This window comes from Aethalodelphis obliquidens, unplaced genomic scaffold (genome assembly GCF_003676395.1).
Source record: "Aethalodelphis obliquidens isolate GAN/ISIS:26980383/991018 unplaced genomic scaffold, ASM367639v1 scaffold46, whole genome shotgun sequence".
NCBI classification, from domain to species: domain Eukaryota; kingdom Metazoa; phylum Chordata; class Mammalia; order Artiodactyla; family Delphinidae; genus Aethalodelphis; species Aethalodelphis obliquidens.
This window is the reverse complement of record NW_020837990.1, coordinates 6,134,763-6,162,204: the sequence shown is the minus strand read 5'-3', so window position 1 is coordinate 6,162,204 and position 27,442 is coordinate 6,134,763. Positions and strand designations below refer to the sequence as shown.

Here is a 27,442-nt window from a genome sequence, read left to right as displayed (position 1 = left end):
TCAAGGACGTGCCTTTAGAGTACCATTGGTGATCTATGCTAGAGCAGAGGTAGAAGCAGAAGACTGAATGCAGTGTGCTATCAATTAATGGGAGATGAGATAGGAGACACCATGTCCAGCCCTTTAGCAAGCTATCTGGCTGTGTAAAGAAAGAAATACATAATGTACTGTGGGGAAGGTTGCACAACTCGGAATCTACAAAAAACCATCAAGTGTACACTTTAAATGGGTAAATTGTAAGGTATGTGGGTTGTATCTCAATAAAGCTGTTTCAAGAAAAATAAAGATATAGGATGAGAGCTAAAGGAGACAAGGACATAGGTAAGAGGAAGAGTGGAGTGTATGTTTGTGCTGAGTGGTAGAAGCCCTTGGAAAGTATGGGCTTAAAGAGCCATGCTGTGAGGATCCTGAGAAGGAAGAGAGAGCACCACCCGAGCACAGGGGCTCAGATAAGCCCTGGGTGGAAGGGAGCTCAGGATGGCAGGGCAGGGAGGACGATGGGAGTGGATGTAGGTCCGTTTGTGGGTGGGGAGGGCTCCAAGGTTGAATGAGCTCCTGTTAATGGCTTCTATTTTCTCTGTGAAGTGGAGCTAAGACTTCTGAGAGTGAAGAAAGCCATCTGTCTTCTTCCCTCTCCAGCTGGGATCCTTTGCTATTGGCAAGAAGGCGCCTCCATAGACTTAGGTCTCTGGCCAGAGGTACTGGGGTGTGTTGCACCCTCACCTCTATCCCTGCCCCCAACCAACCACAGCCCAGCCCTGGGTCCCTAGCAAAAGGCAAAGTCCACAGGCCACATCCTGACTGCTAACTGGTTTATGGTTTAACTTGAACTCCTCACTTATCAACCTCTATCAGTCAACACAATTTCGTCTTTACTCTCCTACACACCAATGGCCTTAATACACAGTGTTTTGCCAGAATACAGAATCTTTGATCAGGAAACCCCTCTATTGTTGGTTCTGACCCCTTCCTGTTTTCTCTCTGTTCTTTGCTGTCTCTCACCAGCTCGGGACCATCTTCCTTTCCACTACAGAGCACAGAGCATCTCCCTTGAAGCCAAGTCAAAACAACTCCAATCCATCTCTGAGCTCCTGTACTTTTAACTTAGTATATTACACTAATGATGAGTGAGGTCCGGCAGAGGGGTGGTGTTCACTCAATATGAGCTTTTTTTTCCTTGACCTGCCAGCAGGGAAGAACTAGGGTGAGGCAAGTAAGGTGCATAGGGCACCAAATTTAAGGAGGTCTCACTCTCAAGGTCATGCAAGTACAGGGTACAAGTGCTTGATAAGTGCTGGGCTTATCAGGTTCAGGCAAGTACAGCACCTGGGAGTGATGCCTCCTTAAATTTTGCACCCTAGAAGCCTCTCCAGCCTCACCCTAGTCCTGGCCCTGCCTACCAGCTATGAGGCTCCTCCTCCCTCTCCAACCAAATGTTAGATACTTCGAGGCTCCTTCAGGATCACGTGCAGCACAGTGGTTTTCCTGACTGTCAGGTTCCCCAGGTGGATACTGCAGGTGTAGCTTCCTCCATCAGACTCCTTCACTCTGTGGAGCACAATGGAGCCATCGTTGTGGGAAGTGTCCCCCACCAGGTTTACACGGTTCTGGAAGCGGCCCCAGTTCTGGGGGTATCCCATGGCTGCCTTGAGTTTGGGGTAATAGCGCAACACAATCTCTTCCTAGAAGGGAAAGGCAAAACGTATGAGATTGAAGGGCTGGGGTAGAGGGGCGCCGGGAAGGTTGAGGGGGGGGGCTATCAGGACTCACAGACTCTGTGTGTGGAAACAGTAAAGGTATTATCAGAAGGTATTAAGTAACACAAATCCATGGACACACGTGTCTGCGGGCACATAGTTGTGCAGGATGCCACCAAACCACAAACAACTCTTCCATCTCAAGAGAGGGATGAGGAAAGTGGGAATGAGGGACTTTCAGGTTTTTGCACTTCTCCAGTAAAAAAAGTAAAAGTACTCCTTTACTTTTTATGACATATCCAGTTGGATTTCCAATAGGCACCTGAAACATGTCTAAAACTGAACTCCAAAATTCTCCCCCAAACCAGTTCCTTCTTATCCATCCCATTTTGGTAAATGGCAACGTCTTCTTCCTTAAGCTCTGGTTAAGAATCTTGCAGTCATCCTTAACTCCTCTATTTCTTGAACAACTCACATCTAATCCCACAACAAATCCTCTACCCTCGAAATACATCCCAAATCTAGCCACTTCTCACCTTTTCCACAGTCTGGTCCAAGCCACCATCTCTCACCTGGATTTCTACAAGAGCTTCTCAACTTGTATCCCTCTATACTCCCCACTACAGTCTATTCTCAGCAGATGAACCTTTAGAAATATAAGTTAAATCGTATCACTCCTCTGCTCAAAACCCTCTAAGAGCCCTCCATTTCTCCTAAAAGTAGAAAGTCCTCCATGAGCTGCCCCACCCCCATCTCCTCTCTGATTTCATCTTCTACTGGCTTTTTCCTCACCTACTTGGGTCACTTCACTCCAACCACACCAGTCTCCTTGCTGCTCCTTGAGTACTGGCCTCAGGGCCTTTGCACTTGCTGCTTCCTTTGCCTGGAACAGTCTTCCCCCCTAGACAGATGCACGGTTGCCTCCTTCACTTCCTTGAGACCTCTGCTCAAATGTTACCTTTTTGGTGAGGTCTCCCTGACCACCTACATAAAATAACAACCACAAAACCCTGCTTTCTTGTTCTCCATAGCTCTTACTATTACCTGACATATCATGTATTTATTTCTTCATTGTTTTACTATGTATATCCCTCCATCTTTTTTTTTAACATCTTTATTGGAGTATAATTGCTTTACAGTGGTATGTTAGTTTCTGCTTCATAGCAAAGTGAATCATCTATACATATACATATATCCCCATATCTCCTCCCTCTTGTGTCTCCCTCCCACCCCTCTAGGTGGTCACAAAGCACCGAGCTGATCTTCCTGTGCTATGTGGCTGCTTCCCACTAGCTACCTATTTTACATTTGGTAGTGTATATATGTCCATGCCACTCTCTCACTTTGTCCCAGCTTACCCTTCCCCCTGCCCGTGTCCTCAAGTCCATTCTCTATGTCTGCGTCTTTATTCCTGTCCTGCCCCTAGGTTCTGTCCCTCCATCTTGATTGTAAGTCCCCCATCAGGGCAGGAGCTTTGAGTATTCACTGCATAGCAGATGCTTTAAAAACACTTGTTAAATAAATGTGTTGGAGTTTTTTATAAAGTTATATAAATATTATTATTTTTTAAAAGCTTTTAAGAAAAGGAAATGGGCATACAAACAGAAACATGAATGAAAAGACCTGGCTTGTCTCTTGTGATTCAAATTCACAACCCAAAACGTCAACTCTCATCCTAATTTCTGCAGTGTCTCAATTGGTGGATGACATATAAATGCATGACGAGTTCCCAGAGGTGAATCTGGAACTACATGTAATTCCCCAGACCCCACCATGATGCCACCATTTCTTTTTTTTTTTTTTTGAATTTTTGAATTTTATTTTATTTATTTTTTATACGGCACGTTCTTATTAGTTATGTATTTTATACATATTAGTGTATACATGTCAATTCCAAACTCCCAATTCATCCCACCACCACCCCCCACCACTTTCCCCCTTGGTGTCCATACGTTTGTTCTCTACATCTGGATGCCACCATTTCTGACCCACTCAGCATATAGGAATCAAGTGAGTATAAATGACTTTTTGTAGGGATGACCTGGAATATGTCTTCATTTATAAAAGTTAAATCTTTTCTAAACTTTGTATCTTAACTTTTATTAACAATAAGTTACCTGAGATATCTCTTACAACACACCTTGACTCATCAGGATATCACCATGCCATAGTTGACATCTACTGGTCTAATGAACTAACTTGCTGTTTACTACTTCAGAGTTCCCATGAAGTACTCCTCAACCTGGCCCCCAGGACCTACTAATCCCAACATTCGAAGCATCCATGAAGATAAAGAAAATTCCCTCCATCACATAAATGGGGCAATGGGGCACAGAAGAAAACTCACAAAAATAACCCAAATAAGAATAAGACGGCTTCCCTGGTGGTGCAGTGGTTAAGAATCCGCCTGCCATTGCAGAGGACACGGGTTTGAGCCCTGGTCCGGGGAGATCCCACATGCCGCAGAGCAACTAAGCCCGTGTGCCACAACTACTGAGCCCGTGTGCCACAACTACTGAAGCCCGCGCGCCACAACTACTGAAGCCTGTGTGCCTAGAGCCCGTGCTCAGCAACAAGAGAAGCCACCTCGGTGAGAAGCCCGCACACCGCAACAAAGAGTAGCCCCCGCTCGCTGCAATTAGAGAAAACCCACGCGCAGCAATGAAGACCCAGAGCAGCCAAAAATAAATTAAATAAATAATTTTTTTTAAAAAAAGAATAAGAATGCAAAATGGTATAGACGATCTTATTTGCAAAGCAGAAATAGAGACACAGATGTAGAGAACAAACGCATGGATACCAAGGGGGAAGGGGGAATGGGATGAACTGGGAGATTGGGATTGACATATATACACTATTGATACTACGTATAAAATAGATAACTAATGAGAACCTACTGTATAGCACAGGAACTCAATGCTCTGTGGTGACCTAAATGGGAAGGAAATCCCAAAAAGAGGGGATATATGTATACATATAGCTGATTTACTTTGCTGTACAGTAGAAACTAACACAACATTGTAAAGCAACTATACTCCAATAAAAATTAATTAAAAATAAAAATCAAAAACATTTTTTTAATTTTAAAAAAAGAATACGAATGCAATTGTGCTTATGCCTAGCCCATTGCCTTCCTGGCTAGGCCACCAAAATCATCCCCCTTGCTATCCCATGGACTCTACGAAAAGGGGAAGGGAGAAGAGGAATTAAACTAAAATGCACTGGCCAAGTCATGTACAAATGTGTTACACCAGCCATCTCCTATATGCGGCCTGACAACCTGAAAAGCTGAGCAGCAGCAGCATCTACTTCTTCTTCTTCATCATCTTCATTAGAGTCCTTTTTCCCAACCGGAAGCTGAAATTGCCCAGCCAAGTGGCTGAGCTGAGAGGCCCAGCTTTGCCAAGGTCCAAAGCCCAAGCCCTCACAACACCACCACATGGCACCTGGTGCCTGGATTCTTGATCTCCCCGCTCTGTCCTGACAGCATTGGCCAGGGGCTTCTTATACACAATGAGGGTTTCTCCTCCTTACCTTGGTGCGCTCTCCTGATGAGAACATCCAGTCTACCCTGGTCATGTGTTTCTCTTCTGTGCTGTGGAAAACACATCCCATCTGAGTCGAATCACCCACATGAGCCATGAGCTCTGGGGATAAAATGATAAATCAAGTCAAACTCAAGGTATAATCTATAGAAGCCAAAGAACTTCTAGAAGAGATAATATTTAGCCAAAGATCCTCAACAGTAAAATCAATGTCACCACCAAACACTGCACACTTTCCCTCCACAGGTGATCCAGATTATTCTGTGTGGTCAAAGTACTCAGAGGTCTCTCACTCAAATCCACGCAATACCCCAAGGATAAGACAATACCCTCTAGCTACCAACATTGGGGTCCCACTAACTTCAGTAAACACTTTCTGGTTCTCTTAATTCCTTTCTCCTTCTCCTTTTCTAGAACCTCTCCCACAAGCCCCAACTCCACTTCAAGCTTGTGATAAAGAAAGTACAGAAAACCTTGAAGCCCCCCACTTTCTGTTCACCAACTTAGATACCCACATCTGCTTAACATAAACAGGAAGTGGAAAGTTCTATAACTCTCATTCTTATAAATAATCCACTGGCTCTCCTAGCTGAAAAACTGAATCACGGGTAACTCTCTTCAACTTCTTTTATTCTTCTACAAGTTGTCTTAGGACTTGCTTAGGACAATTCTGGCTAGAGTACAGGTCACAGGACTGCTTGCTAATTAGGCCAAGACAACAGACAGTTTTCCTCTTGGCTTTTCTTTCTGTTTTAATCCCTGCCCCCACTTCCCCATCTGCTCCCCCTTCCCCTGCTCCTGGCTTTCCAACAAATAGTCTCTTCCTCCTGCTCATTTGTATAAGCAGCTGACCCCATCATATGTTTACTGCTTTAGTCATTTCAACAAGTCCCTGAAAAAGAAAACAATTGGAAAGATGCTTCTGATTTTTCAATAGTGCTCTATACAAATTGACCACAAAGTCAATTAAGAAAAGAAAGGCAGGATGATATTTAAGGGAGACACAAGCCTAGGTCTTAACTGGACAGAGTTCCTTCAAGAGAGCATTAAGCGGAGCTCATAAAGGAACACAGTACATCAGCTAACCTTTTCATCCAAATTGTGTCCCTGGGAGAACGTTAACTTCCCACCCAGGAGGAAAGACGCACAATGGGAGGAAAGCAAAAGAAAATATTATGAACTCAAAACTCTATGGAGGGAATTATTTTGGAAGTAATAAAAATGCACTGCAAAGAATACCAATAGGGAAGGAAACACCCTCTAAATCTATGAGTATATTAAGAATTGAACCCTGTTTTTTAAATGCAATAATAAGAACTGAACATTCTGAGTTCCTTCAACACACCAGGCATGTGCTAGACACGTAGGATATCACCTAGTCATTACAATATTTTGAGATATGCACTATTACTCTCCCATTTCACAGAGGAAGAAAGTGAAAGAGCCCAGAGCTTCATGGCCAGTAAAAGGCAGAGCCAGCACTCAAACCCAGGCCTGAGTGAAAACAAATCCCACGCTTTCTCACTCCCTTTACTGTTACCACCTCACATAAGTGGAAGGATGGCTGATTCTAGAGCAAAAATATGGGAAGTTAATATTATTTTTATTTGTAAGAAAATTGTCTATACCACTGAAATTTTGTTTTCCAAATATTAGGAACTTTCTCTAAATTAGGATATAAAGCATTGTTAGGTGTGATTCCAAAACATGGGCTTTTAATTATTTCATTAGATTGCCTCCCTTCTAGAATCATAGACCTTTATAAATTGAAAAGAGATTAGAATAGAATAAAAATAATAGAGTAATGAAGTTAGGGATCCAGAGGCCACCTAAAGCTCACATACTATACGACCTACCATGTGCACGAATCCCTTCAATAAGAATATTTTCTCTCCTTGAACAACATATTTTCCAAAATGTTAAACCAAACTCAAAACATTGTTCAAGCAATTCATCTGATATGAAAACTTTAATTCAATTTTGAATCTTAAAAATGAAGATCATCTGACTGAAATTATATGCACAAGTTTGAATAAAAATTGCTTTTTGTTCTCTTTATACTTTTCATCAACTATTATACAATATATCTATACAGTATAAGTATATAATCTGAGGACACACACATTCAGATGCCTTAAAATCCTTTCACAGAATAAAATGGAAGCAAATTCCTAAGAAAGAAAGAAAGGGAAAGAAAGAAAAAAGAAAATTGTCTATAGTGTTTAAAATAAGAACTACGAATAAAAGAGTTGAAGTAGTAGAAACACAGAAAAATTACAAACTGAAGGATAAACTTTGTGGAAGAAATCTAGATGAGTTTTCACATGGAAGGAGATGGCCACCAGGCAAATGGTCAGGAGTTAGAGCTATTCCCACGCCGGCTGGAAAGGAAAAGTAAATACAAATTGCTCCACTGGCTACTGGGAAATCTGACTACCCCTAAAATTGCTCTAGCCTGCTCCCATGGACTCAGTTCTTAAAACTGCCTCCTTTGGGCTCCTTCCCTCTGTGTCTCTTCTAAGCAGGAATAGGCACCCGTTTTGTAGGACATGCTTGTAGTCCTCAGGCCCAGCATCAGAGAACAAAGTAGAAAGGGGTAACTCAAAGATAATCCTTGGGGGACACAGACAGTTGGTTCATTTCTTCTTCCTGGAGAGCCATAGATTTAAAATCGAAAGAAAAATGCAATTGAAAAAAGTAGGAAAAATTAGGAGAGAGGCCAGAGGCCACCTTCTACAATTCCTTCTACCCTTCCATTTTTTAGAAGTCAGATTCAAGTGAGGGATGCTAATTTAAGAATTTCCTTCATTTGACAAATGTTTACTGAATGCTTACTCTATGCCAGGCATTGTGTCTAGGGCTGGTCATGGGACAAAGAACACAGATCCAGGTGAGCAGGGGAGACACAACTGAACAGGTGTGTTGAATATCACCAGAGACGGGGACAGGGTGCTCCAAAGGAGCTCATTGAAAGAATGGACCTAAACTAGCTGGCAGGAAGCGGGGCGTCCAGATTCTAGTTCACTCACTAAACAGCAAGCTCTCCTGAGGCCAAAGACTGTTCCTTCTATCTCACACTTCTAAAGAATGTATTTAATTCTGTGGTTTTCAAACTTTTTTTTTTTTTTTTTTGGTTTTCAAACTTTTTAAAGCAGCAGAATTCTTTCTTCAAACGAAATCTTATCTGGCAGCCCAATGAATATAACAGGAAAAAGGAAAAGGACTTTGGTTGTAGTGGAGGTGGAAGCCTGAGGTCCTGCCCAACTAGATCCTTTATCAATCCCCTGCCCTGTTCTCATGCTTTGTGTGGCCCACCAGGTTCCTTGGACCTTGAGTGTTCTATAGAACATGTTTTTTAAAACCAACAATCTACTGAAGCCATTTATAAATGGGAACATAAGGTCCTACGAAGTTAGAGAGATCTGCTCATTTCTTTTATATCCCCCAGAACACCTAACATAGTCACCTACAAAATATGGACACAGCATCAACATGGATAACTGATGGGAAGCATCAGGGTATAGTGAAAAAAAAACATGGACTTTGTTGACAGAGGTACCAGGGTCCAAGTACTGGATATGCCATTTAATAAATATATGTCCTTAGGCAAGTCACTTAATCTCTCTAAGCCTCAGTTAACTCATCTGTAAAATGAAAAGAATACAGTTCTTCCTTCACAGCTTTTTCATGAGGTTGAAACATGATAAAGTAATAATAAAATAATGATCATCATTATTTTTATTTTATTGAGGACTCACTCCATGGTAAGTACATAGCACAATGGCTGTCACTTGCTCAACAAAATCAGTTCGCTTCCCTCACCGCACACCAAATCTCTTGCCCCTTCGCCCTTCTCTGAGTAAGCATTTATGTACCTTTGGGCTCCTCTGGTAGTACATGCAGGACCACTGCTTTTTTGAACACCAGGCTCTCCATGTTGAAGCGGATTTCACAGGTATAGTTTCCCTGGTCAGCCTCTTCCACATTTTGCAGCAGGAGAGAACCGTCATGGTGTAAGATGTCCCCCACCAAGCTCACACGATTCTGGAAACGCCCCACAGGCACACTGATGTTGGCATAATAGAAGAGCACGTAATCATCCTGGAGGGCAATACAACATCAGAGAAAATGTGAAGTCCATGGCACCAGACCCAGGAGTCTGGATTCAAAAGCCCCTGTTCTGTGGAGGCAGCATAGTCATCATCACCACTGTGATCAAAAAGTACTTGGGGGCTTGCCTGGTGGCGCAGTGGTTGAGAGTCCGCCTGCCGATGCAGGGGACATGGGTTCGTGCCCCGGTCCGGGAAGATCCCACATGCCGCAGAGCGGCTGGGCCCGTGAGCCATGGCCGCTGAGCCTGCGCGTCCGGAGCCTGTGCTCCACAACGGGAGAGGCCACAACAGTGAGAGGCCCGCGTACCACAAAAAAAAAAAAAAAAAATAGTACTTGGTACCCAATTCATCATCAACATCATCATCATTGTCATCACCATCATCGTGTGCCTGGCAATACACTAACTTGCACAAGGCTCTGTGGCTCATTTTACACAAAGACAATTGGAGAAACAGGGTCAACACATTTCCATTTCTTACAGTTTAAGGTAAAATGTAACACCCACTCTGAAGATCACTCTGGGGATTCAAACTCACAACTTTTGAAAAGCATCTCCCATCTTCACCCTGTGTTCTGCCATGGCCTCCGCATTCGATGGCATCCAAATGTAATCCCACAGACAGGCTGTTGTGAGAATCCCCAGCATGTTGGCTGTTACCGCTGTCCTTTCTGCCCTCCTCCAGGCAGCTTATCATAAGGCATGAGAAGGAGTCATCAACAGGGAATGGTTTACAGACTGGGAGGGGGAGCCACTTAGACCATGGGTATTTCCCTCTTATAACAATAAATAGTAATAAAAATTTGAGTGACAGTAGCATGATAGGGATAACATGCTCTGAGCTACAAAAGCGATATTTCATTTGCAAACATTGGGACTTTATTGTCAATAATATATTACTTAGGACATATTTTGCAAATGATCCTGACATACAAGTGTCTCCACAGAATCTCAGGTGAGGCTTAATACACTCTGTTTCCTAATCCAAAGAGCTCCCATGAAAGGCCTTCACTCAGCCATGCTGAATCTGCTAATGCCAACACTTCAAGCAGCCATGAAGGAGAAAGAGATGATTCCCCAGCACATAAATGGGTCAGTGGAGGCTGAAAGAATCTGCCCCCTCCCCAAAGAAAAGATTCCTGTGATACCATTCCTGTGCCTAGCCCATAACTCTTTTTGTCTAGACCAATGAGTTTTCACTCTTCTCACCCTCCCACCCACCTATGCTACTCTACAAATGGGAGAAATAGAGGAAAGGAACTAAAGAACTTTATGTGCATGTCTCCCATTAGCTTCTCAAGGTCCTGAAAAGTAAGCATTACCATTATTATAATCACCTACATCTTCACAGATGGGGAAGTTGAATGTCAGAGAGTTTGAGCCATTTACCCAGCTGATTACACAGCCAAGAGGCCAGGAGGAGGCTCAGTTCTGGCAAGCTCCAGAGCCCAAGCTCCTGCAACCCCGTCTCATGGCACTGGATGACCTGATTCTCCCTCTCCCCACATTCTGACACCATTGGCCAGGGACTTTTAATACACAGCAGTGTTTCCTCCTTCTTACCTTGAAGTGCTCTCCTGATGAGAACATCCAGTCTACCTTGGTCACAAGTTTCTCTTCTGTGCCCTGGAAAATACATCCCAACAGGGCTGAATCACCCATGTGGACTGTTAGCTCCACGGAGGAAACAATCAAGTCATTCAGGCCCAAGAAATAACCTACAGAAGTGGAAAAGGCAAGAGGAGGCATCATTCAGACAAATACATTCAGCAACAAAAACTAGTATTAATCTCCAAGTGTATGCACCTTTCCACCCCAGATGACCCAACGTGGACAAAGCATTCAGAGGCCCTTCATTCCAACCAGCATGGCATTCCCAAGGGTAAGAGAAATACTCTGTAGTTCCCCCCACATAGCTCAAGTCAGAGGGGTTCTACAATCTTCATGCTATATAGATGCTAACTGGTCCCGTGCTCCTAGCCAGTCCCTTCCCTTTTTCTAGGATTCATCCCTGCAATCTCCTTTCTAAAGAAAGAAGAGAAGGAATTCCCTGGTGGTCCAGTGGTGAGGACTCTGCGCTTTCACTGCCAAGGGAGCAGGTTCGATCCCTGGTCGGGGAACTAAGATCCTGCAAGCGGTGTGGCATGGCCAGAGAAACAAAACAAAAAGAAAACAAGAAGAAAAGAGAAGAGAAACCCTGAAGTCTCTCCTTTCAGGTCATGAATTTAGACATCCATAAACAGGAAATGGGATGTCTCTGGCTCCTAGTTTCAGTTAGGGAACTGAAAAGCCAGTTCACAGGTACTTTTGCTTCCCTCTGCCTTTCTCCTTCTTTAGTTCCTTTACAAAAGCTTATCTCTGAATTTGCTGGCTGATTCTGGCTGTAGTGCAGGTCCTTGTAATTAGGCCAGGACAGAGCACAGCTCCTCCCTTGAATTTCCTTTGTTTGCCTTCTCCCCACCTCCCTCCTCCAGCTCTGCCCTCAGCCCTGGCTTTCCAGTCTCTAGGGTTAGCCCATGCGGTACCCCTCCACTATCTGTCCATTGCTCAAGTAATTTCTCTTTTCCCTTAAAGAAAAAACCATTTCTAAAGAGAAAACCATTACATGGATATCTCTGTTTTCACAGGACATGCTCTATGCAAAGGGATAACCATAGCAAGAAAGACACATTTAGATGCTGGCCAGTTCCTATCAAAGAAGAGCCAAGTGAACGAATTTTGGAGTAAACAGAAAATGTGCCAACCTCTCCATCCAAGCTGCTGCCCCGGGAGAAGAGTGTTAACTTCCTGCCCACAGCAGGCAACACGCAGTGGGGAGGATGTGAAAGAAAACATGAACTCTCCACTCTCTGGAGGGAATTATTTTTTGAAAGAAATCAAAAGTACCTGCAAAAGCGACCTGGAATTTTCCTGTAAGGAAGAACTGAGCAACTTTAAGTGTGGTTAAAGGTATAAGAAGCTTATTTAATGTAATATGAAGAGCACTGTCTGTAGAATTAAATGAGTTTGCTAGAAAGCAAGAGCAACAACCAAAGCAAAGAGAAACTTATACCTGATAGGTAACCTTTGTACAGAAATGGCTGAAGAAATTGAGACTTTCTACAGGGGAGGAAAACCTCTCCAAGAAGTACAATACCCCCTGATGTCACCAGGCCACTCCACACGGGGTTGGATTGTTAAGTCTCTGGATGGAAGGGCAAAAACCTGCAGGCTGCTTCACCCAGGAAATGTCTAAATAGCCTCTGAGATTTTTATAACCCTGATTCCATGGGGAAAAAAATTCTCTAATACATACCAGTTTCATGTGTGTGTGTATGTCTGACTGCATGTTTGTGCACATGCTATGTTGCCTGGAATTAGAGCAAAGACAATTCTTTTGTGCACTTTGCTGAGTCAGTGTTTAGGTCACCATGCAAAGTTTAAAAAACTAATAATAAAGAGAAAAATAGAATAGATAAACAACAAGCTCCTACTGCATATTACAGGGAACTATAGTCAATATCCTGTGATAAACCATAATGGAATATAAAAAAGAATGCATGTATATGTATAACTGAATCTCTTTGCTGTACAGCAGAAATTAACACAACATTGTAAATCAACCATACTTCAACCATACTTTAAAAAGACAAAAAAATAGGGACTTCCCTGATGGCACAGTGGTTAAGACTCCATGCTCCCAATGCAGGGGGCCCGGGTTCAATCCCTGGTCAGGGAACTAGATCCCACATGCATGCCACAACTAAGAGTTCACATGCCACAACTAAGGAGCCCGCCTGCCACAACTAAGACCCAGAGCAACCAAATAATTTTTTAAAGTTTTTTAAAAAAGAGAAAAAAATAAAAAGCTATGAGAGCAAAGCATCTCATTAATTTATTCTTCCAACAGAGCTATATCCATGGGATAAAGAGAAGACAAGGGGACAAAAGGATGAAAAAGTTAGAAAGAGATGGGATTAGCAAGAAGAAGCAGCCCTGAGCACCGTAGGAACAGGAGACTCCAGAGCAGGCTTTTTAAAAGTGGAGCTTAAGGAGAAACCTGAAGGATAAGGAAGGCTTAGGCATGCTTGCTAGGGTGAGGTGGGGAGAGAAGGTTCCAGGCAAAAGAAACCATCCAAAATTGGGAAAGAGCTCAGCGCATTTGAGGAACTGCAAGAAGACTAGTGTAGCTAAAGCACGAAAACAATTACAGGGATTCTGGGACTCCCTTTGGTAATTTCATTTCCTGATCTGAGACTAGCTGTGGTTTTAAAGATAACAATTTAAAGTGCAGGAATACCAGCGAGAAACTCTCTTTGTATCCCATAGGAAGGTCCTAAAACACCCAGTCAGGACCCAAAGGCATTCTGTTTCTAATAGCAGCAGAGGAATATTCAGCTTTCCAAGGAAGAGTCTCCTACCTGGCTTCTAAAACAGCTGTTGAAGCAAAACAGCTGTTTCAACAAAACTGTGAAGTTCCAGGTTGGGGTTTCCATTTTCAACAAAGCAAGGGGAAATGAAAATATATAAAACTGGCTTCTGAACACGCATGAGACTTACAAGAAATCAAATACCCTCCTTGGTCCCTTGGCTTCTACTTACTGAGTAACACCGGCACCAGGATGAGTTTCGGTGGGTAAAACATGCTGCTCTCAATTTTTCAACCTTAAAAGAAAAAAAAAGTCAGAAAATAGTGTCAAGAGAAGTGCATTAATTTAACACATCAATGGAGAGTTCTGTGAGTCAGCCTCTGTCTGAGGCACTGGGCTGCAGCACGTAGCAAGGAAGACAAGGTCCCGGCTGATAGCAGCTTGCACGTGGAGGGGAGATGGAGAGGAAAAAAGCAGCAAATGAATGAATAAGAAACAGTGGATGCTGGTAACTGCTATGATGAAGCAAAACAGAGTGGTGTTTGGAGAGTCACTTGCGGGCTGCCTCAGACTGGCTATAAGGGAAGATTAGATGAAAGTTGCTTTTAAAGAGAAAAAAAGCAAACAATTCCAGGATAGCCTTGAGGTGACAACCCTAGACAATCTACAACCTGAGAGTTTCACATAAACAAAAGATTACAGGATACTCAGCCTGAAATTTTTACCTATCTCTCCAACTAAATTAAAATGACTACCTTTAAATATATAAAGAATGTTCTGGACATGTAAGAAAAGAGATACGCAAATACGAGGACATTTTTTAAACTCAGTTATGACACGAAGAAGCCACATGAAAGGTCCACAGTGAGATTTTTTTTTATATTTTTTTAGGCAGGATAGCATGGATAGAATGCGAATTGGGTTGTGCATGGGCAAAAGTACTTTTAAAACATCTATATTATCTCTGTGGTATTAATTTCACTGCATCCACCAGCTCCTGGGAAAGAATTCACTGTCTGCACAATGCCCTGCAATTTTCTTAACAAAACAGAAGAACCCTAACTCCCAGGAGTTACAATTCAACAAGCCTTGGGTTCCTACCTACTACTGTGGCTGGTCTCCGTCATGATCCCTGCACCCCTAACATCTTGGAGTAATTCCACCTCAGAATATGCTAGGAGGAAAGGTCTTCTTTGTGTATTAACATCATAGTACCCTACCCAGCTCTGCTGGAAGTCCAGCACGTATGGTGGCCATTTTAATGTATAAAAAATGATTACCTAAGAGATTTTGTTTTTTAATAATTTGTCTGTTTGATGTTTGCTGTTTTGTCTGTCTGTCTTTCTTTCTTTCTGGCTGCATTGGGTATTCGTTGCTGTGCACGGGCTTTCTCTAGTCGTGGTGAGCGGGGGCTACTCTTCGTTGCGGTGCGCGGGCTTCTTATTGCGGTGGCTTCTCTTGTTGCGGAGCATGGGCTCTAGGTGTGCAGACTTCAGTAGTTGTGGCGCAGAGGCTCAGTAGTTGTGGTTTGCAGGCTCTACAGCACAGTAAGAGATTTCTTACCTGTATTCTAATCAACAAAGTCCTCCATCTGAAAAATCAGGGTCAAACTGTTTAAGGTGGCCCTACCTAGGTCTCACTTATGCAGAAAGTCCATTGACCTTGCTGAACCTCAGTTTCCTCGCCTATAACATGGGGATAACGACACAAGGATCAAATGTGATAATGCAGATAACAGTGCTTTGAAAAACAGAAAGCATTACCACATGAGATCCTATTTTTATAGCCTAAAAGTCAGATAGGAAACAGAGTTTGTAGCCTTAGAGGAGATTTTGGGTTCTGAGAATCTACCTTTACAAGAACGGCAAATGATGAATCAGAATGAACTGGAAACTTCTTAAGTTTCAGTTCTTGAATTCCACTACAATGTAGATAACAATTACACTGACTCAGATTACCAAAAGTCACATTAAATTTCCCCAAATATGAGTACTTCTAATGAAAATACAAGCTCTCAGGATAGCCACAGCTTTATTCCTGCTGCATGACACATGCCTTACCCTACGCATACATGGGTGAGCATGATAAAGGGCTTCCTTTATATCATAACTTTAATTCATCATATCTCAGATATCTAAGATCCCTGTTGTGTTCTGGATGAATTCTTCTCCAGGGAGTTGGTTGTGCTCCCTTCACTGCCCAGCAAACAGCTCTCATATATTCCCCAAAGCAGTGCGCCATTTGCATGGAGGAGTAATCATTGATTACAGTGTAGAGTTATCTATACTCTCAGGGGCAGGACCATGTGCGTCTCATTTATGAGTGTCCCACGCCCATGTTACAGTATCAGTGAAGTGCCTGGCATATACTGGACAAGTGCTGACAGCTGCCAATACAACCATCAAACTGAAATCAACTTAGACATCGTGCAAATGCACCACTCTCTTCTAAGAGGAAACCGGAGACCCCAAAAAGACTCTGAATCTAGTCACCAACCTCAAGACACACAGAGCCACACCCAAACCATTTTCAAACAAATTCTAAGAAGTGTGCAAAAATCTGATAAATAGAAGATACCCATTTTCAGTCTTAAGTACTCAAGTGCACCACTAGAACTCTGTGTGAATGCATAGAGAAGCAATGATTTAACATAAAAAGCATTAAGTTTTTAAAAAATTATCTTCCTAGATCAGACATTCCATTAACTAATTCTTTGATATTTGGGAAACCACTCAGTCTCCCCAGGCCTCATTTTTAACATTAAAGGGTCAGACTTTTTCCCCCTAGTTAATATAGCACCACACTAGAAATCAGTAGTGGATACTCAATAGACTAGAGAAGGTTATATGCCAGGCACTGTCTGAGCGCTCTGCGCATTAACCAATTTAATTCTCACAACCCCCTATGAGGTTTTACAAATGAGGAAACTGAGGCACGGATTGGTGAAGTGACTTGCCTAATAACACAGAGCAAGTGGTAGGACAGGATTCAAACCCGGGCATTCTGGATCAGAGCCTGTCTCTTTACTAGCCTGTACTGCTCTTCCATGTGCGTGAAAGTAATCAATGTTTTACAGCAAAGCTTCCCTGAACTTCATTTACCAAAACAAGATTAATCTGCTCCCCCTGACTGAATGCTTTTCCCATCCCCTTGCCCTAGTTAACTCCTGTTCATCTTTCATATCTCAAATTAAATGTAATTTCCTCAGGAAAACCTCTCCTGAACCACCCTTCCGAGGGAAGACCCTAGCCACATGTTTTAATAGTACCATTTCTCTTTCTTTTAGGGCATTTGTCACAACTTCTAATTATCTATTTACTTATATGCTTGTTTGATTAAAGTCTTGCTCTCCACCCTCACCCCCACGAGGCCAAGAGCTGTGGCTATGGGCCAGTGCATCTCCAACACCAGCGCAGAGTAAGACGCAGAGTGGGAGCCCAGGGACCACTCATCAGATGAATTAATAACACCTAACCAGGCCAAGAACACTAGTCAAATTTGAAGATTCCTAGTTAGTTGGCAAATATTCAGAAATTCCTATCATATAATACAGATAGATAGATATTACACACACATATATAATAGTTCAGAATTTTATCATTCAGATATATAATTCAGTATATATATATATTAATCTCAGTCTCTAAAAATCTAACCAAAGCATTCAGATGCACCTTCAGCACCTTGATAGACTCCAATTGAATCCTCAACTTAGCCTGCTTCCTTTCCCGGATACTGACTTATCTCTTCACCAGCATGTTCTTGAGATAATTCTGCATAGTAAATTATCTCACATGTTGGCCAAATGTTTGGACCTGAGCTTATGGCTCTTTCACAATATAACTCTTGGCAAATACTTTCTATCACTCCTGGGGAGTTGTAAGTATCAGGACCCCCTTTTCCCCAGTGTAGGGGAATTGTTGTCCTTGGCACAATTATAACAGAAAAAAAGATCTTCAGAAAAGAGACTCATGACAATGAGACTACAACACAGGATGTGGAAATGACCCCCAAATATTACAATATTACAAGACAAAATAAGGGAGAGGCATTCTCTCTCTCAGTCAAAGCATTTGCCCCTAGTGAGGACAAGCAACCACTGAGCACACAGACAACCTCACTGCCCTCCCTCACTCAGACAGCTGCTCTACCTGCAAGGCTAAGTCCCCTCAATTTACACATCACTGTGTACCTCCAGGATTTTGGATGTTTTTAGGTATACGAGTCCACATAACCACTCTGAGGCATGAACCTCTTAAAATGCATCCTTGTTTTTCCTTCCAAGACCATTTAGTACAGACTGGTAGGTTACATGGCTTCTTATAATACAGTCTCAGTTACATCGGTCAACCTTGTACTTGAAGGGGACCTTGAGAGTCATTACTCTTGCTCTCTCCTTTAGAATGGGCTCTATCTAAACCATCCTACTTCATCTTTCCTGAGATCAGGGCTATGCAGAGGGTGTGGCAAGTATAGACAACAGCCTAGCTCTCTAGGGAGGTTTAACTTCCTGACTTCTTAAGGTTAAATATTGGCCTGTCTAGGACGGGGAGAAGAGAAACAGTGCAGGAAGAGTTCTGCCATGAGTCCAAGGACAGCTAGTCACAGCTCTACCCGAAGCCACAAGCAACTTAAAAGCTAAAGCCTTGAAGAAGGAGTAGGAACCATTTAAAGATACGTAGAGCAGGTGATAAACTAAGATGTGATGTGAGAAAACGTGTAAGAAGGAGGAAGCAACACAGTTGAGTTTGAGAGTCTTCTGCTGACTAAGGACAAATCTGATGTGAGTTCATTTTGAGATTTGAATGAAGATCGTAGTGTAAGGTGGTTGCTGAACTCAAGCTGTGTTAAACTGCCTGACTGCCCTGCTTCATTGTTTGTAACTAGAGCCGTGTGGCTGACAGAGTCTTTGTGCTCTGATCGGGTGTCAGGCCTGTGCCTCTGAGGTGGGAGAGCCAAGTTCAGGACACTGGTCCACCAGAGACCTCCCGGCTCCACGTAATATCAAACAGCGGAAGCTCTCTCAGAGATCTCCATCTCAACTCTAAGACCCAGCTCCACTCAATGACCAGCAAGCTATAGTGCTGGACATCCTATGCCAAACAAATAGCAACACAGGAACACAACCTCACCCATTATCAGAGAGGCTGCCTAAAATCATAATAAGGTCACAGACACCCCAAAAGACACCACCGGATGCAGTCTTGCCCACCAGAAAGACAAGATCCTGTGTCATCCAGCAGAACACAGGCACCAGTCCCCTCCACCAGGAGGCCTACACAACCCACTGAACCAAGCTTACCCACTGGGGGAAGACAACAAAAACAACGGGAACTACGAACCTGCATCCTGGGAAAAGGAGACCCCAAACACAGTAAGCTAAGCAAAATGAGAAGACAGAGGAACACACAGCAGATGAAGGAGCAAGGTAAAACCCCACCAGACCAAACAAATGAAGAGGAAAGAGGCAGTGTACCTGGAAAAGAATTCAGAGTAATGATAGTAAAGATGATCCAAAATCTTGGAAACAGAATGGAGAAAATACAAGAAACAGTTAACAAGGACCTAGAAGAACTAAAGAGCAAACAAACAATGATGAACAACACAATAAATGAAATTAAAAATTCTCTAGAAGGAATCAATAGCAGAATAACTGAGGCAGAAGAATGGATAAGTGACCTGGAAGGTAAAATAGTGGAAATAACTACCACAGAGCAGAATAAAGAAAAAAGAATGATAAGAATTGAGGACAGTTTCAGTGACCTCTGGGACAACATTAAATACACCAAAATTCAAACTACAGGAGTACCAGAAGAAGAAGAGAAAAAGAAAGGGACTGAGAAAATATTTGAAGACATTATAGTTGAAAACCTCCCTAATATGGGAAAGGAAATAGTCAATCAAGTCCAGGAAGTGCAGAGAGTCCCATACAGGATAAATCCAAGGAGAAACATGCCAAGACACATACTAATCAAACTATCAAAAATCAAATACAAAGAAAAAATATTAAAAGCAGCAAGGGAAAAGCAACAAATAACAAACAGGGGAATCCCCATAAGGTTAACAGCTGATCTTTCAGCAGAAACCCTGCAAGCCAAAAGGGACTGGCAGGACATATTTAAAGTGATAAAAGAGAAAAACCTACATCCAAGATTACTCTACTCAGCAAGGATCTCATTCAGATTCCATGGAGAAATTAAAATCTTTACAGACAAGCAAAAGCTAAGAGAATTCAGCACCACCAAACCAGCTCTACAACAAATGCTAAAGGAACTACTCTAGGCAGGAAACACAAGATAAGGAAAAGACCTACAATAACAAACACAAAACAATTAAGAAAATGGTAATAGGAACATACATATTGATAATTACCTTAAATGTAAATGGATTAAATGCTCCAGCCAAAAGACTGGCTGAATGGATACAAAAACAAGACCTGTATATATGCTGTCTACAAGAGACCCACTTCAGACCTAGGGACACATACAGACAGAAAGTGAGGGGATGGAAAAAGATATTCCATGCAAATGGAAATCAAAAGAAAGCTGGAATAGCAAATTTCGTATCAGACAAAATAGTCTTCACAAGGGACAAAGAAGGACACTACATAATGATCAAGGGATCAATCCAAGAAGAAAATATAACAATTGTAAATATTTATGCACCCAACATAGGAGCACCTCAATACTTAAGGCAAATGCTAACAGCCATAAAAGGGGAAACTGACAGTAACACAATCATAGGAGGGGACTTTAACACCCCACTTTCACCAATGGACAGATCATCCAAAATGAAAATAAATAAGGAAACACAAGCTTTAAATGATACATTAAACAAGATGGACTTAATTGATATTTAAAGGACATTCCATCCAAAAACAACAGAATACACTTTCTTCTCAGGTGCTCATGGAACATTCTCCAGGATAGATCATATCTTGGGTCACAAATCAAGCCTTGGTAAATTTAAGAAAATTGAAATTGTATCAAGTATCTTATCCGACCACAATGCTATGAGACTAAACATCAATTACAGGAAAAAAATCTGTAAAAAATACAAAACATATGGAGGCTAAACAATACACTAGTAAATAACCAAGAGATCACTGAAGAAATCAAAGGGGAAATCAAAAAATACCTAGAAACAAATGACAATGAAAACACGATGACCCAAAACCTTTGGGATGCAGCAAAAGTAGTTCGAAGAGGGAAGTTTATAGCAATACAATCCTACCTCAAGAAACAACAAACATCTCAAATAGACAACCTAACCTTACACCTAAAACAATTAGAGAAAGAAGAACAAAAAAACCCAAAGTTAGCAAAAGGAAAGAAATCATAAGATCAGATCAGAAATAAATGAAAAAGAAATGAAGGAAACAATAGCTATGATCAATAAAACTAAAAGCTGGTTCTTTGAGAAGATAAACAAAATTGATAAACCACTAGCCAGACTCATCAAGAAAAAAAGGAAGAAGACTCAAATCAATGGAATTAGAAATGAAAAAGGAGAAGTAACAACTGACACTGCAGAAACACAAAGGATCATGAGAGATTACTACAAGCAGCTATATGCCAATAAAATGGACAACCTGGAAGAAATGGACAAATTCTTAGACAGGCACAACCTTCCGAGACTGAACCAGGAAGAAATAGAAAATATAAACAGACCAATCATAAGCCCTGAAATTGAGGCTGTGAATAAAAACCTTCCAAAAAACAAAAGTTCAGGACCAGATGGCTTCACAGGCAAATTCTATCAAACATTTAGAGAGGAGCTAACACCTATCCTTCTCAACCTCTTCCAAAATATAGCAGAGGGAGGAACACTCCCAAACTCATTCTACCAGGTCACCATCACCCTGATACCAAAGCCAGACAAAGATGTCACAAAGAAAGAAAACTACAGGCCAATATCACTGATGAACATAGATGCAAAAATCCTCAACAAAATACTAGCAAACAGAATCCAAAAGCACATTAAAAGGATCATACACCATGATCAAGTGAGGTTTATCCCAGGAATACAAGGATTCTTCAATATACACAAATCAATCAATGTGATAAGCCATATTAACAAATTGAAGGAGAAAAACCATATGATCATCTCAATAGATACAGAAAAAGCTTTTGACAAAATTCAACACCCATTTATGATAAAAACCCTCCAGGAAGTAGGCATAGAGGGAACTTACCTCAACATAATAAAGGCCATATATGACAAACCCACAGCCAACATTGTTCTCAATGGTGAAAAACTGAAACCATTTCCTCTAAGATCAGGAACAAGACAAGGATGTCCACTCTCACCACTATTATTCAACATAGTTTTGGAAGTTTTAGCCACAGCAATCAGAGAAGAAAGAGAAATAAAAGGAATCAGAAAAGAAGAAGCAAACCTGCCACTGTTCACAGATGACATGATACTATACATAGAGAATCCTAAAGATGCTACCAGGAAACTACTAGAGCTAATCAATGAATTTGGTAAAGTAGCAGGATACAAAATTAATGCACAGAAATCTCTTGCATCCCTATAAACTAATGATGAAAGATAAATTAAGGAAACACTCCCATTTACCACTACAACAAAAAGAATAAAATACCTAGGAATAAACCTACCTAAGGAGACAAAAGACCTATATGCAGAAAACTATAAGACACTGATGAAAGAAATTAAAGATGATACATACAGATGGAGAGATATACCACTTTCTTGGATTGGAAGAATCAACATTGTGAAAATGACTGTACTGCCCAAAGCAATCTACAGATTCAATGCAATCCCTATCAAACTACCACTGGCTTTTTTCAAAGAACTAAAACAAAAAATTTCACAATTTGTACGGAAACACAAAAGACCCCAGATAGCCAAAGCAATCTTGAGAAAGAAAAACGGAGCTGGAGGAATCAGGCTTCTGGACTTCAGACTATGCTACAAAGCTACAGTAATCAAGACATTATGGTACTGGCACAAAAACAGAAATATAGATCAATGGAACAGGATAGAAAGCCCAGAGATAAACCCATGCACATATAGTCACCTTATTTTTGATAAAGGAGGCAAAAATATACAATGGAGAAAAGACAGCCTCTTCAATAAGTGGTGCTGGGAAAACTGGGCAGCTACATGTAAAAGAATGAAATTAGAACACTCCTTAACACCATACACAAAAATAAACTCAAAATGGATTAAAGTCCTAAGTGTAGGGCCAGAGACTATGAAACTCTTAGAGGAAAACATAGGCAGAACACTCTATGACATAAATCACAGCAAGATTCTTTTTGACCCACCTCCTAGAGAAATGGAAATAAAAACAAAAATAAACAAATGGGACCTAATGAAACTTAAAATCTTTTGCACAACAAAGGCAACCATAAACAAGACAAAAAGACAACCCTCAGAGTGGGAGAAAAGATTTGCAAATGAAGCAACTGACGAAGGATTACTCTCCAAAATATACAAGCAGCCCATGCAGCTCAATAGTAAAAAAACAAACAATCCAATCCAAAAATGGGCAGAAGACCTAAAGAGACATTTCTCCAAAGAAGATATACAGATGGCCAACAAACACATGAAAGGATGCTCAACATCACTAATCATTAGAGAAATGCAAATCAAAACTACAATGAGGTATCACCTCACACCAGTCAGAATGGCCATCATCAAAAAATCTACAAACAATAAATGCTGGAGAGGGTGTGAAGAAAAGGGAACCCTCTTGCACTGTTGGTGGGAATGTAAACTGATACAGCCACTATGGAGGACAGTATGGAAGTTCCTTAAAACACTAAAAATAGAATACCATATGACCCAGCAATCCCAGTACTGGGCATATACCCTGAGAAAACCATAATTCAAAAAGACACATGTACCACAATGTTCACTGCAGCTCTATTTACAATAGCCAGTACATGGAAGCAACCTAAGTGTCCATCGACAGATGAATGGATAAATATGTGGCACATATATACAATGGAATATTATTCAGCCATAAAAAGAAATGAAATTGAGATATTTGTAGTGAGGTGGATGGACCTAGAGTCTGTCATACAGAGTGAAGTAAGTCAAAAAGAGAAAAACAAATACTGTGTGCTAACACATATATATGGAATCTAAAAAAAAAAAATTGTTCTGAAGAACTTAGGGGCAGGACAGGAATAAAGGCGCAGACATAGAGAATGGAATTGAGGACACGGGGAGTGGGAAGGATAAGCTAGGACGAAGTGAGAGAGTGGCATGGACATATATACACTACCCAACGTAAAATAGAAAGCTAGTGGGAAGCAGACACATAGCACAGGGAGATCAGCTCGGTGCTTTGTGACCACCTAGAGGGGTGGGATAGGGAGGATGGGAGGGAGACAGAAGAGGGAGGAGATATGGGGATATACGTATATGTATAGCTGATTCACTTTGTTATAAAGCAGAAACTAACACACCATTGTAAGGCAATTATACTCCAATAAAGATGTTAAAAAAAAAAAAGCTAAAGCCTTATCACCATCATCATCATTATCATTATCATTTACTCTTTTATTAAGAGCAAACCTTACTCCTTTTTTCTCTGAGCATCTTAACACAAGTTACTCTACACTACAGAAAGGAAACGTGTCCGCATTAGACTACCTTATGGCAGTCCTCCTGCAGAAATTGACAGCTCTGGGATTGTGGCCTCACAATCCAAAAGGATTGCCATTAAATGAATACTTTTAGAACCAGCCTTCTTCTGAGTGAGAAGAGTTCAAGTCACTGTTTAAGAAATACAAAGAAACTGCTTACCCAAGATGAGGAATGCCAGGAGAAGCAATGCACTGAGCTCTCCCACAACTGCAATTGCCAAGTCCAACTGAAGACACTTCTGCCTGCACAGAAGTTCAAGCTCAGAGCAAACCAATGCGTGCATTCTGAGTTGGCTGCAGAGACACAAACAGGAACCTTTAAATCAAGGTTCTTGTTTCAGTCATCTGGCCTATTACCCACTTGTTATTTACACTTTCAGTCTAAAATGAGGTAACAAATTCACCTTACTGAGGAGAGCCTCATGTTCCAGACCTCTGCAGGTGTCATCTCCCCTTCTAGATTACAAACTCTCCAAGGGTGGGATCTCAAACGGTCCCAGGCAAACATGCTGAGAAAGAAATCAGCCTCTTGCAAACAAAATAAATTTAAGATTAACACAAAACATTTTGCTCTGTATCTAAAATATAGCAACCTTTCATTTTTTTTCTCTCAACACAGAGGGGCAATATAGCCAATCACTCAATCCCTGCTTCCAAAGATGTGCCTGCCCAGTCCTCCAACTCACCACCTAGGCATGTCAGTTTCCACTGACCATGTGATATCAGCATTTCTAGAATACAACAAGCATCTTATTCCCCCAGAGAATACTGTGGGTGACTAGATAAAAACTCAAAGCTTCTTCACGTTGAGGTATCTTTTGCTTTTAAGTTGCCACTTGAAAATAAGTGTTCTCAGTGTATGCTCCTTCAACCTTGCCTGCACTGGCTTGCCTCACACATGGGCATACTTGTTTTTTGGAACTTGTCCTGTATCATTTGAAAAGCTGTTGAATGCTTGCTCTTTACCAGGGCTATGCTACATGGTTCTTGAAAACTGGTGTGCTGATAAGCCAGCAATTGAGTAAATACCCCCACCATGGCCTATTTCAAGCTACCAACACTTTAACAATTGGCCTGCAAAATTCCTAAAAATTTAACAATCAGCTCTTATGGTGTGAGCTGGCTGCAGCACCCCTTGGAATCTATGCAGATTCTTGCTGGGGTACGGCTCAGTCATGAATGGTTACTTGATGCTGAAAACCACAAACCACCCCCCTTCTCTTTAACAGGACAGCTCTCATCTAATATGTAGATATACACCAAAAAGTAGCCAGAAAGTGCAAAGAAGTTTATTAACTATGATGTGGTAAAGGTCTCAAGAGTTACACGTCTGTGTGCATGACCCAATAGTGCATACCCTCCTACAAAAACAAACAAACAAACAACAAACACAGTGAAATGCAGCAGTTAACAGTCCAACACTGGAGTCAAAGGGTTGGAGCTGCCTCGTCTTGCAGCAAAGTTCTAAATTGTGCAATTAAATGAGAGTGTTGGTCCATGCCCTACTGGTCTTCTTACAGGTCCCCTTTGGAACCATAACTGAGTGACACACAAGAATATTCAGATTCAGGATTTGGCCGCCAGAATTTTTTCTAAACAAGGATGTGCAACATCCCCTCATGAAGCACCAGAGTCCAGTTTGAGAGCTGCAGAGAATGTGCCCCCAAGAAGCTTGAGGTAACAGGCCACATGGGAAACACAAAGCATTTTATAAGTTCACATTTGGTAACAGAATTAAGAGTTCAATGGACAAAACTCATAAAGTAATGTAACCACAAGTAAAGACTTCAGCAGGCAAAGAAAAATTCTGAAAGGCTTTTAAGCCTCTCTGAAGCTTTCAGAATTCAATTCCCTTTCTAGACAAGGCTGGTCTCCATAGAATGTGATAAGAACTCATGGAGCAGCAAAAAGAAAAATAGAAGATATTAAACAGAAGATATTAAAGATATTAGAAGATATTAAAACAGTAAGTTAAAAAAAGAAAAAACTTAATCTTCCTTCCATCCTTAAAATGCATGTGTCCCAACACTGCTTTGTGCTCCTTTGAAGAAAAAAAGCTGTAACCCAGACCTCAATATAAGGACTGAAGAAGGAAACTGAGAGCAGCCCTAAGACTGTGATAAACATATCCCACTGCATTAATCCTCATAACATGCCTGAAAAGAAATTACAAGAAAACTCAGCCAAAACTCGTTCTTTATTCAATGGGATGTGACTTTACCTGGGTTCCTATAACATCATCTCTTTCTCAAAGAAATGAGGACCCACAAAAATTCTACCTCACAGCTAGATCTCTATCTTCAAATGTCCTAGAGCCCAAATTATTTACTTTCATTGCTCAAATTGTTTTCCTCTCTGTGTTGAGGTGTCAGATTGTCTCACTAGATTGGCCCTAGACATCCACGTACTTAACAAGTAGCCCAAGACTGTGAGATTTAACCACTGGAAATGTAGACTGCCAATCTCGCCTTTGCCTCTTCTTCTTTATATGACCAGAGGTAAATCATAACATCTATTAACTAATCAGACTCTCTAATCGATGGACTAGATTAACAAAAGAGGCCAGGCCAAATCTATGAGAATAACCCAAATTTTTAAAAATAGGGCTTAGCAAAAAAATATAAAAGTGATTTTTGCACAGCATACAGTATATTATGCTATAATATGGAAACCTCCTGAGCCACCTAGCAAAAAATCATGGAAACGGGCTACCTTGTTAAAAAATCAAAGATGGGAAGAGAGGATAATTTTTGTCTCTCATAATTAAGAAGTGAACTCCATCCCTCTATTACAGAGGACTGCACAGTCAACCCTTCCTGATATGTCATACATTTTTTTTTAATTTATTTTTATTTTTGGCTGCGTCGGGTCTTCGTTGCTGGGCTTTCTCTAGTTGCAGCGAGTGGGGGCTGCTCTTCGTTGCAGTGCGCAGGCTTCTCAATATGGTGGCTTCTCTTATTGTGGAGCAGGGGCTCTAGGCGTGCAGGCTCAGTAGTTGTGGCACATAAGCTCAGTAGTTGTTGCTCATACATATTTCTTAATGGCTTCTAGAAAATCCCATGTAAATTAAAATTTGAAATATGTTGCTGCAGTAGAATGGAGGAAGCTCATAGAAGGT

The 27,442-nt window shown here is 41.4% G+C and overlaps 1 protein-coding gene across 3 annotated transcripts in view; it reads right to left on the bottom strand.

The window, feature by feature from the left end:
- JAML (junction adhesion molecule like) overlaps window positions 1-27,442 on the bottom strand; it is a 42,552-nt gene that overhangs the window by 8,351 nt on the left and 6,759 nt on the right. The window contains exons 1-6 of one of the 3 annotated variants that reach the window (XM_027082181.1): window positions 24,485-27,251; window positions 13,935-13,997; window positions 10,917-11,071; window positions 9,118-9,343; window positions 5,232-5,344; window positions 1,445-1,682 (exon numbers count right to left, since the gene is read on the bottom strand). In XM_027082181.1, the coding sequence (XP_026937982.1) occupies window positions 1,445-1,682; window positions 5,232-5,344; window positions 9,118-9,343; window positions 10,917-11,071; window positions 13,935-13,977 (775 nt within the window). In that variant the 5' untranslated portion in view covers window positions 13,978-13,997; window positions 24,485-27,251. Of the gene's footprint in view, window positions 1-1,444; window positions 1,683-5,231; window positions 5,345-9,117; window positions 9,344-10,916; window positions 11,072-13,934; window positions 13,998-14,982; window positions 15,008-24,484; window positions 27,252-27,442 lie in introns of those variants that run through there. The other 2 variants (XM_027082184.1, XM_027082183.1) reach the window with 2 other exon arrangements.